Source organism: Tachyglossus aculeatus, chromosome X1 (genome assembly GCF_015852505.1).
Source record: "Tachyglossus aculeatus isolate mTacAcu1 chromosome X1, mTacAcu1.pri, whole genome shotgun sequence".
Taxonomy (NCBI): domain Eukaryota; kingdom Metazoa; phylum Chordata; class Mammalia; order Monotremata; family Tachyglossidae; genus Tachyglossus; species Tachyglossus aculeatus.
Window position 1 is genome coordinate 84,465,669 of NC_052101.1, and position 12,900 is coordinate 84,478,568.

Sequence of the window (12,900 nt, forward strand, 5' to 3'; positions counted from 1 at the left end):
ATCTTTGGAGCGCGCCGCGCCTCACGTCCTTTAACCCTCTCCGTCCTGCATAGGAATCGGGACGGGGCGAGGACCTCCCTGGAGCGGTGAGTGGACGCTGCGAAATTTGACTGTGGAAGATTCTGTGGCTGGTGGCCAGAGAAGACTCTCTTCTTCACCGGATGTTTTCTGCCCTCCGGCCCAGCACCAGGCACAAATGCGGCTGGGTGCCCTACGACACCGGCCAAAAACTCAGCGGGACTGTCGCTGAGGGATCGGTCTATTTTTGAGCACCTACTGTGTGCAGGGCACTAGGGCCGAAAGCAAAAGTTATGGTCCCACAGCACCTATATGCTGTGTATGTATACACATATATGTATGTATATATGTTTGTTTGTACATATTTATTACTCCATTTATTTATCTTACTTGTACATATCTATTCTATTTATTTTATTTTGTTAGTATGTTTGGTTTTGTTCTCCGTCTCCCCCTTTTAGACTGTCAGCCCACTGTTGGGTAGGGGCTGTCTCTATATGTTGCCAACTTGGACTTCCCAAGCGCTTAGTACAGTGCTCTGCACACAGTAAGTGCTCAATAAATACGATTGATTGATTGATTCCTCCTTCCTCTCCCCCCCTTCATCCCCCCATCTTACCTCCTTCCCTTCCCCACAGCACCTATATATATATGTATATATGTTTGTACATATTTATTACTCTATTTTACTTGTACATATCTATTTATTTTGTTTTGTTAGTATGTTTGGTTTTGTTCTCTGTCTCCCCCTTTTGGACTGTGAGCCCACTGTTGGGTAGGGACTGTCTCTCTATGTTGCCTACTTGTACTTCCCAAGTGCTTAGTACAGTGCTCGGCACACAGTAAGTGCTCAATAAATACGATTGATGATGATGGTCCCTGTCCACAAGGGGTGTCAAATCTATTGGGGGCCCGGTGTGGGCAGGGATTGCCTCTCTTTATTGCTGAATTGTACTTTCCAAGCCCTTAGTGCTGGGCTCTGCTCCGCCCACAGTAAGCTCTCAGTAAATACGATCGAATGAATGAATGGGGGAAGCAGACGGACATAAATGATTTACAAGTACAGGGTTAGAAGTAAGACTTCAGGAAGAACTTCCATTGCATGGCAGAGCAGAGAGACAATTTCCTGTTCTGCAAGAGCTCCTGGGAGAACTTCGTCTGTATCAGCTCGGTGAGCATGGGACCCTGCTTGGAGACGAGGGAATGGGCATCCCAAGGGCCCTTCCGGTCTGAACGATTAGGTCTGAGGGCTAAAGGACCTGGCTGCGGAGACTGGAGGACCACGCAGACCAATTTGATAGAGGTTGCGTGAGAAAGGAAATGGCAGTGGGGGCGGGAGGGGAGGACGAGGCAGCTGTCATTAAACACCCCTTCTTTGGGGAGCTCCAGGACGCTTTGTGGGCAGGGAATGTGTCTGTTTATTGTTATATTGTACGCTCCCAAGCGCTTAGTACAGTGCTCTGCACACAGTAAGCGCTCAATAAATACGATCGAGGGAGGGAGGGAAGGAGCGGGCCATGCGGGAGCTGAGGGAGAGGAGAAAGAGGACGAGACTGTTGTCATTTAACACCCCTTCTTTGGGGAGCTCCAGGACCCTTTGTGGGCAGGGAATGTGTCTGTTTATTGTTATATTGTATTCTCCCAAGCGCTTAGTACAGTGCTCTGTGCACAGTCAGCTCTCCATAAATACGATCGAGCGAATGGATACTCATCATCAATCGTATTTATTGAGCGCTTACTGTGTGCAGAGCACTGTACTAAGCGCTTGGGAAGTCCAAGTTGGCAACATATAGAGACAGTCCCTACCCAACAGTGGGCTCACAGTCTAAAAGGGGGAGACAGAGAACAAAACCAAACATACAAACAAAATAAAATAAATCGAATAGATATGTAAAATAAATAGATAAATAGAGTAATAAATATGTACAAACATATATACATATATACAGGTGCTGTGGGGAAGGGAAGGAGGTAAGATGGGGGGATGGAGGGGGGGACGAGGGGGAGAGGAAGGAAGGGGCTCAGTCTGGGAAGGCCTCCTGGAGGAGGTGAGCTCTCAGTAGGGCCTTGAAGGGAGGAAGAGAGCTAGCTTGGCAGATGGGCAGAGGGAGGGCATTCCAGGCCCGGGGTATGACGTGGGCCGGGGGTCGACGGCGGGACAGGCGAGAACGAGGTACAGTGAGGAGATTAGCGGCAGAGGAGCGGAGGGTGCGGGATGGGCTGTAGAAGGAGAGAAGGGAGGTGAAGTAGGAGGGGGCGAGGTGATGGAGAGCCTTGAAGCCCAGGGTGAGGAGTTTCTGCCTGATGCGCAGATTGATTGGTAGCCACTGGAGATTTTTGAGGAGGGGAGTAACATACCCGGAGCGTTTCTGGACAAAGATAATCCGGGCAGCAGCATGAAGTATGGATTGAAGTGGGGAGAGACACGAGGATGGGAGATCAGAGAGAAGGCTGATGCAGTAGTCCAGACGGGATAGGATGAGAGCTTGAATGAGCAGGGTAGCGGTATGGATGGAGAGGAAATGGCAGATCTTGGCAATGTTGCGGAGCTGAGACCGGCAGGATTTGGTGACGGCTTGGATGTGAGGGGTGAATGAGAGAGCGGAGTCGAGGATGACACCAAGGTTGCGGGCTCATGAGACGGGAAGGATGGTAGTGCCGTCAACAGAGATGGGAAAGTCAGGGAGAGGGCAAGGTTTGGAAGGGAAGACAAGGAGTTCAGTCTTCGACATGTTGAGCTTTAGGTGGCGGGCAGACATCCAGATGGAGATGTCCTGAAGGCAGGAGGAGATGCGAGCCTGGAGAGAGGGGGAGAGAGCAGAGGCAGAGATGTAGATCTGGGTGTCATCAGCGTAGAGATGATAGTTGAAGCCGTGGGAGCGAATGAGATCACCAAGGGAGTGCGTGTAGGTCGAGAACAGAAGGGGACCAAGCACTGAACCTTGGGGAACCCCCACAGTAAGAGGATGGGAGGGGGAGGAGGAGCCTGCAAAAGAGACTGAGAAAGAACGACCGGAGAGATAAGAGGAGAACAGGGAGAGGACGGCGTCTGTGAAGCCAAGGTCAGATAGTGTGTTGAGGAGAACGGGGTGGTCCACAGTGTCGAAGGCAGCTGAGAGGTCGAGGAGGATTAGGACAGAGTATGAGCCGTTGGATTTGGCAAGCAGGAGGTCATTGGCGACCTCTGAGAGGGCAGTTTCCGTGGAACGTAGGGGACGGAAGCCAGACTGGAGGGGGTCGAGGAGAGAGTTGTTGTTGAGGAATTCTAGGCAGCGCGTTTAGACAACTCGTTCAAGGAGTTTGGAAAGGAATGGTAGGAGGGATATGGGGCGATAACTAGAAGGTGAGGTGGGGTCAAGAGGGTTTTTTTAGGATGGGAGAGACATGGGCACGTTTGAAGGCAGAGGGGAAGGAACCAGTGGAGAGTGAGCGGTTGAAGATGGAAGTTAAGGAGGGGAGAAGGGACGGAGCGAGAGATTTCATGAGATGAGAGGGAATGGGGTCAGAAGCACAGGTGGCCGGAGTAGCACTTGAGAGGAGGGAGGAGAGCTCCTCTGAGGATACTGCTGGGAAGGATGGGAGAGTAGCAGAGAGTGTTGAGAGCCGGGGGGTCGGAGAAGGGGGTGAAGTGACTTTGGGGAGGTCGGACCTGATGGATTTAATTTTGTTAATGAAGTAGGAGACCAGATCGTTGGGGGTGAGGGAAGGAGGAGGGGGAGGAACGGGGGGCCTGAGAAGGGAGTTGAATGTACGGAAGAGCTGACGGGGGTGATGGGCATGGGTGTCAATAAGGGAGGAGAAATAATAGTTTTGTCTGGCAGAAGAGAGGGCTGAGTTAAGGCAGGAAAGGATAAACTTGAAGTGAACGAGGTTGGCATGGTGTTTAGACTTCCTCAGCTCCGACTTTGCCTTCAGCCGACCAGCTCGGTGAGAGCCGTGGGGTCATCCCAGTCCTGGGGGTGTGCTGGCGTGTAAGAATGCGGGACATTCGGTGGGGGGGGGGGGGGGGGGGGGGCGCGTACCAGGCTTCTGCCGGCCACGTTCACCTCAGCCCTCACTGCCCCGGGCCCATCCCTCGGACGCTGAGGTAAGGGGCAGGGGGGACCCGAGGGAAGAAAACGCTTCGTTAGGGCAGGGTCCTGCCAGTCCCGCCTCCACCTGCCGATTGAGACCAAGAGGGATTGCCAATCCAGCAGCTCCCCACGGGCATCTCTCTGCCTCCGTGAACGTACTGGGCGCCGGCCTCCCGCCCCGGGGGATCCCCTCAAGGGCCAAGAGGGCCTGCCCCGCCATCCAGCCCCCTCCAAGCTCGTCCCCTTGGCCGGCTGAGCCAGCCCCAGCGCCTATCGGCCGGGCCGGGCCGGGCCGGGCCGGGCCGGGCCCGGGAGGACGTTGGCAGCGTCCACCCCAACAGGCAGGGGAGGGGAGGGGAGGGGAGGGGGGGGGGGAGGGGAGGGGAGGGGAGGCTGGGCCCCGCTACGTCGAGACCGAAGTTCTACCGCAATTGTGGGCCCGGCCGTTCCGGGCCCTGTCACCCCTCGTGCTCGCCCCCGCCCTAGCTTCGGCCGCCGCGGCTCGCGGCATGGCAGGAGGGAGGGGCGTAGAATGCCAGGGGCGCGCCCCCCGGGGGCTGACAGTTGGGGAGTCTAACGGCCGATCCTCTCTGCCTGAGGAGCCTCCCGCTCGGACGTCCCAGCAGCAAAGATGGCATGCTCTAATTACTCAACTGCTCTCCAGTCAGAAGCCGTGGTGGTTACTGGTGTTTTCTCCATCAACCCTACTCCTTTCTATTCCTCCCTCTCCGCTCCCCATTTCCTCCCTCCTCCCCACTTCCCTCCTCCTCCCCACTTCCCTCCTCCTCCCCACTTCCCTCTTCCTCCCCACTTCCCTCCTCCTCCCCGCTTCCCTCCTCCTCCCCGCTTCCCTCCTCCTCCCCGCTTCCCGCCTCCTCCCCGCTTCCCGCCTCCTCCCCGCTTCCCGCCTCCTCCCCGCTTCCCTCCCCCTCCACCCCGCTTCCCTCCCCCTCTTTGCTGTTTCCCTCCCCCTCCCGTCTGCTTCCCTCCCCCTCCTGGCTGCTTCCCTCCCCCTCCTGTCTTCTTCCCTCCCCCTTCTTGCCATAACCTCCCTCCTCCCCCCTTTTAGTTTCCTCATCCATCCTCCCTCCTTCCTCTTTCTTCCCCGTTGCCAACTCCCTATCCCCTCCTCTCCGCCGCTTCCTTCACTCCTTATCCCTACGTCTTTGGCCCCCCTCTCCACCCCTTCTCCATTATCTCCTTCCCCCCCCACCCCACCCCCGCTTCCTCTTCATCTTCCTCCTCCCCTCTTTCCCTCCTCCCCCCCCCCCCAACTCCCTTTCCTCCTCCTCTCTCCCCCTCCTTCCCCTGCTCCCCTTCCTTTCCTTTCCTCCCTGGGCTTCCTTCACCTTCCAGTACAGGAAGCCAACCAGATGGAATATAACACCAGCTACCTCCACCATAACATTTTCAACACCTCCTGGACAAGTTCCTCATGAGCCATCAGACTAGAGCTCTGCACTTGTTTAGGTCAGTCCCTAGGTCCAGAACCCAGTTGGCCTGCAGGTAGTCGGTAGCCTGCCCACCTTGACATTTTCCAGTGACTGTTAGGCTGGGGCCTGGTCAAGAAAATGTGTTAAACCCTAAAATTTAGGCCTGTGAAGGACAAAGTGTCTTCTGCGATATTCCAACCCTGAGAGGACCTCCCAGGATGGGTAATTCCACCTCCTCCTGTCGAGCCTCACCTCGCCTCACCCACTCACCAACTTGGTCATACCCTCGACCTCATCATCTACCGCTGCACTGTGTCCACCCTCACCAACCCTGAAATCCCTCTCTCTGATCATAATCTCACCTGCCTCCTCACTCACACTCCTTTCCCCTGTAAATCCATATTACTCCCTCACAAAGATCTCCGCTCTCTTGACCCCATCCATCTTTCTGAGCGCCTCACACCCCACCTTGCCTCCCTCTCCTCTCTACCCAATCTTGATGATCAGATTACTGCTCTCAACTCTACCCTTTCTACTCAGCTAGACTCGCTCGCTCCCCTTTCCCTTCGCCGCTCTCGTACCACTAACCCACAGCCCTGGATCACTGCCACTGTCTGCCTCCTTCCCTCTTATGCTCGAGCTGCCGAACGCCGCTGGCGAAAGTCTAAACACTGTGCCAACCTCGTTCACTTCAAGTTTATCCTTTCCTGCCTTAACTCAGCCCTCTCCTCTGCCAGACAAAACTATTTCTCCTCCGTTATTGACACCCATGCCCATCATCCCCGTCAGCTCTTCCGTACATTCAACTCCCTTCTCAGGCCCCCGGTTCCTCCCCCTCCTCCTTCTCTCACCCGCAACGATCTGGCCTCCTACTTCATTAATAAAATTAAATCCATCAGGTCCGACCTCCCCAAAGTCACTCCCCCCACTTCTCCAACCCCCCGGCTCTCAACACTCTCTGCTACTCTCCCATCCTTCCCAGCAGTATCCTCAGAGGAGCTCTCCTCCCTCCTCTCAAGTGCTACTCCGGCCACCTGTGCTTCTGACCCCATTCCCTCTCATCTCATGAAGTCTCTCGCTCCGTCCCTTCTCCCCTCCTTAACTTCCATCTTCAACCGCTCACTCTCCACTGGTTCCTTCCCCTCTGCCTTCAAACATGCCCATGTCTCTTCCATCCTAAAAAAACCCTCTCTTGACCCCACCTCACCTTCTAGTTATTGCCCCATCTCCCTCCTACCATTCCTTTCCAAACTCCTTGAACGAGTTGTCTACACGCGCTGCCTAGAATTCCTCAACACCAACTCTCTCCTCAACCCCCTCCAGTCTGGCTTCCGTCCCCTACATTCCACGGAAACTGCCCTCTCAGAGGTCGCCAATGACCTCCTGCTTGCCAAATCCAACGGCTCCTACTCTATCCTAATCCTCCTCGACCTCTCAGCTGCCTTCGACACTGTGGACCACCCCCTTCTCCTCAACACGTTATCCGACCTTAGCTTCACAGACTCTGTCCTCTCCTGGTTCTCCTCTTATCTCTCCGGTCGTTCATTCTCAGTCTCTTTTGCAGGCTCCTCCTCCCCCTCCCATCCCCTTACTGTGGGGGTTCCTCAAGGTTCAGTTCTTGGTCCCCTTCTGTTCTCGATCTACCCTCACTCCCTTGGTGACCTCATTTGCTCCCACGGCTTCAACTATCATCTCTACGCTGATGACACCCAAATCTACATCTCTGCTCCTGCTCTCTCCCCCTCCCTCCAGGCTCGCATCTCCTCCTGCCTTCAGGACATCTCCATCTGGATGTCTGCCCGCCACCTAAAACTCAACATGTCGAAGACTGAACTCCTTGTCTTCCCTCCCAAACCCTGCCCTCTCCCTGACTTTCCCATCGCTGTGGACGGCACTGTCATCCTTCCCGTCTCACAAGCCCGCAACCTTGGTGTCATCCTCGACTCCGCTCTCTCATTCACCCTTCACATCCAGTCCGTCACCAAAACCTGCCGGTCTCACCTCCGCAACATCGCCAATATCCGCCCTATCCTCTCCATCCAAACATTGCCAAGATCCGCCTTTTCCTTTCCATCCAAACCGCTACCCTGCTCGTTCAAGCTCTCATCCTATCCCGTCAGGACTACTGCATCAGCCTCCTCTCCGATCTCCCATCCTCGTGTCTCTCCCCACTTCAATCCATACTTCACGCTGCTGCCCGGATTGTCTTTGTCCAGAAATGCTCTGGGAATGTTACTCCCCTCCTCAGAAATCTCCAGTGGCTACCAATTAATCTGCGCATCAGGCAGAAACTCCTCACCCTGGGCTTCAAGGCTTTCCATCACCTCGCCCCCACCTACCTCACCTCCCTTCTCTCCTTTTACAGCCCGGCCCACACCCTCCGCTCCTCTGCAGCTAATCTCCTCACCGTGCCTCGTTCTCGCCTGTCCCGCCGTCGACCCCCGGCCCACGTGATCCTCCTGGCCTGGAATGCCCTCCCTCCCAACATCCGCCAAGCTAGCTCCCTTCCTCCCTTGAAGGCCCTACTGAGAGCTCACCTCCTCCAGGAGGCCTTCCCAGACTGAGCTCCCTCCTTCCTCTCCCCCTCGTCCCCCTCTCCATCCCCCGCCGTCTTACCTCCTTCCCTTCCCCACAGCACCTGTATATATGTTTGTACATATTTATTACTCTATTCATTTATTAATTTATTTATTTATTTATTTTACTTGTACATATCTATTCTATTTATTTTATTTTGTTAATATGTTTGGTTTTGTTCTCTGTCTCCCCCTTCTAGACTGTGAGCCCACTGTTGGGTAGGGACTGTCTCTATACGTTGCCAACTTGTACTTCCCAAGCGCTTAGTACAGTGCTCTGCACACAGTAAGCGCTCAATAAATACGATTGATTGATTGATTGACTTTGGAAAGATGCTTGCTGGACAGGAAAACACACTCTCTCCCTTTGGTTCCCTAGGATGGTCAGAAAATCTCCATTCTGAACGTTATTCACCCCAACAGACTAGCACCCCCAACCCCCTCCCGCCACCCGGGAGGACAGTGACCGTGTCTAATTTGCACTTGTGTATTCTCTCCCAATGCTTAATGCAGTGCTGTTAATAGCACTTAATAGGTATTGTTACTACCAGTACTACTACTCTCTCCCCTTATTTCTCAGTCCCCTTTCCCTCACTCTCTCCCAGGATCTGGCCCCAAAGTGGGAGGGGGAGCATAGGAACTTTCGTATCACCCCTGTTGACCCCTCCCATCTTTGTCTTCAGTGAAGGGCCCTGGCACTCAGCCCAGCACCCTCAACTGTGTCATCTCATGGCCAAGCCCTGGACATCCCTCCCGGAAGAGATTCTGACCCACATCTTCCTCTATTTGTCTGTGCGGGATCGGCACGCAGCCTTTCAGGTATGCCGGCCATGGGCCACGGCCGTCTCAGCCAGTTCCGTGTGGCGGACCACAGAGATCAGGTGAGTCCCTGGGGGCTGTGTTTCTAAGTAGACAGGGGGTTGAAGGGTCCCGGGACCCCCTCCTCACTATGGGGAGTAGGGGTAGCAGAGGCACAACTGCCTCCTTTTAGCAGGAAAGGAAGTTTTAACTCAAAGTAAATTATCTCACGGTCTTCCAGCTCTAAGTGTCCCAAGACACATGAAGGAGAGTGTCTGTAATAGAGTGAGATGGGGTCATTTCTCAGTATCTCGGCAGCCCACTCAGGCCTCGCCTGGCTGCAGAGTTGAATTACGTCTCCTGTGGGTCCAAGACAAATACATATCGGGTTGGCGCCTTCTCCTTCTCTACCTCCTCCTCCTTTGTCCCTTCCCAGAGATGATGCTGGTACCACTCTCCATCTAGCAGTGGGGGGTGGGGGGAAGGTGCAGCAAGAACCGGGGCAGGGGCTGCTGCGTGGCTGGGAAGCCTGTGGCCGAGGAGAGGCCAGTGCCGCTGCCACTCAGGCTCAGAGTTCCGGCACTGCACGCATTGACTGATGGTTGGACAGCCTGTAGGTCTGCCTTGAGTCACCCTGCACATGCAGCCCTCCACCTGGTCACAGAGATAGAGAGACTGGTCACCGGCTAAACACCGGGGTCAGTCAGGCCAGGGAGCTCCTCGTGATGGGAGGAGTCCCGGGCCCACACGGTCACGCTAACAGGGCAAGGAGCCATGGGAGAATGGGATGAGGGGTGGCAGTAGGGGGGGCTCTTATTTTTTCCCTTGTAAAACTATCTACCTCCTTCCATTTCCTGCCTCCTCCACACCCGCCAAGGTGTGAGGGAGAGGACGAGGCTGAGCAGGACATGCTGCACTGCTTGAAGCACTTCCTCGGCCAAATCCGCCAGCTGAGGATCGTGTTTGACCAGTCCAAGGAGCCCAACCGACGCACCGTCGCTGAGATCCTGGCCGCGCTGGCCCGGGAGAATAGCCAGCTGCAGGCTCTGAGCATCGTGTGCTGCGGTGAGAATCCCCTCTTCTACTCCGGCCGAGACTTCCTGCAGGCTCTGCGGGGCCTCTGCCTCGGTCCAGTCCCCCGCGACCTCCGCCACGTTGACCTGCGTTCCATGCCTTTCACCCTGGATGCGGGCCTGGTCACGCTGCTTGCCCGCAGCAGCCCGAATCTGAGCAGCCTGTTCATCAACAACCGCACCCTGGTGTGCAATGTGGGGCCAGAGACGGTTCAGGAGGCTCTAGCCACCTGCCCCCGGCTGGCCACTCTGGGCCTCCACTACGTCAGCCTCTCGAGTGCCGTCTTTGCCGAGCTGCTGCAGCCTGCTCGTGCCCCCTTGGCCCGCCTGGACGTGCTCTGTGGGCGGCTGGACAAGTACACCCACGTGTTGACTGAGGAGCAGTGGGGCGCCCTGGCGCAGCGGCACCCAGGGCTGCGGGTGGACCTGGAGTTTGATCACACAGTGCCGATGAGCCGCATCCCCCAGATCCTCCAGCCCAGCATCCCTCTGGCCGTGCTGCAGCTCAACACCTTCACCTACCTGGTGGACCAGGTCCATTTTGCCAGCCGCAGCTACAGCCAGACGCTGCGCACCCTGGTGCTGCGCACCACGCCATCAGGCGCCCTGGATGCGGCCTTGATGGAGTTGGCCCGGCGTTGCCAGGACCTCGGGGAGGTGCACTGCTACTGCGTGGTGAGCCCCAGGGTGGTGCAGGCCTTCTGTACCCACTGCCCACGGCTCCGCCAGTACACCCTCAAGGTCACCCGCGAGCCCCACCCTTGGCGACCCACTACTGTCCCGCTCCCACCCTGGAAGGAGGACACTGTGGGTGGGGCGAGTGTTTGGGGCCGGGGGGAGCACTAAGGCCCCGTGGGTGGGGCGGGGATGCCAGCAGTTCAGCTCCCTCCCCTTTAAGGTCAGGCAACCTCAGAGGAGATGGGGCAGGGAGCACTGCCCACCTCATGGCTGCCCCTGATGATATCGGACCAGAAAATACCAATCCCCAAATATCCCGCTTCTAGAAGCTCCACCAGAGTGCCTGGCATCCCACGAATTTTTCTGAGCCTAGACCACTCCCTTGTATCCTCTCCTGGCCTCTGCTGTGTTTATCTATCGACCAGGTTCCAGAGATAAATAAAATAGGTGTCAACTGTTTTCTCGTGCTGTCTCAATCCGTGAATCAATCAACACAGTAGTAGTCAGTCAATCATATTTATCGAGCACTTACTGTGTGCAGAGCACTGTACGAAGTGCTTGGGAGAGTACAATATAACAATAGAACAGACACATTCCCTGCCCACAACACGCTTACAGTCTAGAGAGGGAGACTGACATTAATATAAATAAGTAAAATTACAGATAAGTAGTAGAGTAGTAGTAGTAGTAGTAGTGGAAGAGAAGCAGCTTGGCTCAGTGGAAAGAGCGCAGGCTTTGGAGTCAGAGGTCATGGGTTGAAATCCCATCTCTGCCAATTGCCAGCTGTGTGACTTTGGGCAAGCCACTTAACTTCTCTGGGCCTCAGTTCCCTCATCTGTAAAATGGGGATTAAGACTGTGAGTCCCCCGTGGGACAACCGGATCACTTTGTAACCTCCTCAGCGCTTGGAACGGTGCTTTGCACATAGTAAGCGCTTAATAAATGCCATTATTATTATTAGTAGTAGTAGTAGTAGTAAAAGTATTTATTGAGCTCTCACTGGGTGCGATGCACTGTATTCGGTGCTTGGGAAAGTACCAACCCAAAGAAGTAATACGTGTCCTGCCCTCAAGGAGCTTGCGCACTAATGGGACAGGGATACGTAAAAATCTTTAAGACTGAAATGATCAAAATAAATAATCAAATATATGGCCTCCCTCTTACTTAGACTGTGAGCCCCATGTGGGACGGGGACTGTGTCCAACCTGATTAACTTGTAAATACCCCACTGCTTAGAACAGTGCTTGACGTGTAGTTGGTGCTTAATAAATACAATAATAATAGTAATAATAATAATCAGAAAATAGATACAAGTGCTGAGGATGGGTATTAATAAAAGTGTTGGAAATGGCTGGTGGGATTGTATGGTTTGGGTTGTTGGGGATTTAACAGGGAAGGCTTGGTTGAAGGAGGTGGGACTTGAGGGAGCTGACTGTGGGGAAGGCTGTGGTCTCCTTGATGGAGGGAGAGAGTTAGGGGGCTGGGGAAAAGTGAGCGAGGGGATGGAGACGGAAAAGTTTGAGCATGAGGAACAGTTAGAAGGTTGCCTTGGGAGGAGCCAAGAGAGCGGACCGAGTAGCAGCCGGCGAAGAGAGCAAAAATGTCAGTAAGGCGGGGAGACTTGGTGGAGAAACTTGAAGTCAATCGTGAGGAGATTTTTGCTTGATGCAGAGGGAATGGGGGAGCCATTGTGGGGTTTGGAATAGAGAAGACATGAGGGCCGAGCGATGCTTCAAGAAGATGATCTGTGCAGTAGCATATAGGATTTACAAGAGCGAAGAGAGACCAGCGAGGAAGCTGATACAATCGTCTAGCTATGATATGACAAAAGTTTGGACCGAAGCTGGAGCTCTTTGGGTGGAGAGGAAGAGGCAGATCCCGGAGACATTATGTAGGCAGAACTGACAGGATGTGGTGATCGATTGGATGTGAGACTTGAAAGATAGCAATGACTCATGGTAGATGCCAAGGTTGTGGGCTTCTGGGCCGGGGAGGACGGTGTCTTGGGTTGAGATGGAATGGTTGAGGGAGGACTGGGTTTTGAGGAGAGTGGTTGCAGTAGTAACAGCCTTTATCAAGAGCCCACCTGGGGTGGTGGAGTGCTGGACCAGTGCTGGCGCTTGGGAAAAACAGAATAACAAAGTGACCCAATCTCTAAACACACATAAACAGAAACAAAAATACAACTAGAGTGGTCAAAATAAATAAAGGGAACAGACACCTACCCATGAGTGCTAAGGAGAGGGCAAAT

General features: G+C 54.5%; 1 protein-coding gene across 6 annotated transcripts; it reads left to right on the forward strand.

The window, feature by feature from the left end:
- The first annotated feature begins 28 nt into the window (after nucleotides 1-28).
- FBXL8 (F-box and leucine rich repeat protein 8) lies at nucleotides 29-11,108 on the forward strand. Of its 6 annotated transcripts, none has more exons than XM_038740080.1 (3): nucleotides 29-86; nucleotides 8,784-8,981; nucleotides 9,776-11,108. In XM_038740080.1, the coding sequence occupies exons 2-3, from the start codon at nucleotides 8,830-8,832 to the stop codon at nucleotides 10,815-10,817; spliced, it is 1,194 nt and encodes a 397-aa protein (XP_038596008.1). In that variant the 5' UTR covers nucleotides 29-86; nucleotides 8,784-8,829; the 3' UTR covers nucleotides 10,818-11,108. The 6 variants fall into 6 exon arrangements, with proteins under 6 accessions (XP_038596008.1, XP_038596005.1, XP_038596006.1 ...); XM_038740077.1 differs by lacking the exon at nucleotides 29-86 and adding an exon at nucleotides 4,079-4,105; XM_038740078.1 differs by lacking the exon at nucleotides 29-86 and adding an exon at nucleotides 4,736-4,767.
- The last annotated feature ends 1,792 nt before the right edge of the window (nucleotides 11,109-12,900 follow it).

Coding starts and splice junctions, on each gene's coding strand:
- FBXL8 (XM_038740076.1), top strand. CDS start 5,527: ATGAGCCATCAGACTAGAGCTCTGCACTTGTTTAG. Junction 5,562..8,783: donor AGAGCTCTGCACTTGTTTAG/GTCAGTCCCTAG, acceptor CTTTGTCTTCAG/TGAAGGGCCCTGGCACTCAG. Junction 8,982..9,775: donor TGGCGGACCACAGAGATCAG/GTGAGTCCCTGG, acceptor ACACCCGCCAAG/GTGTGAGGGAGAGGACGAGG.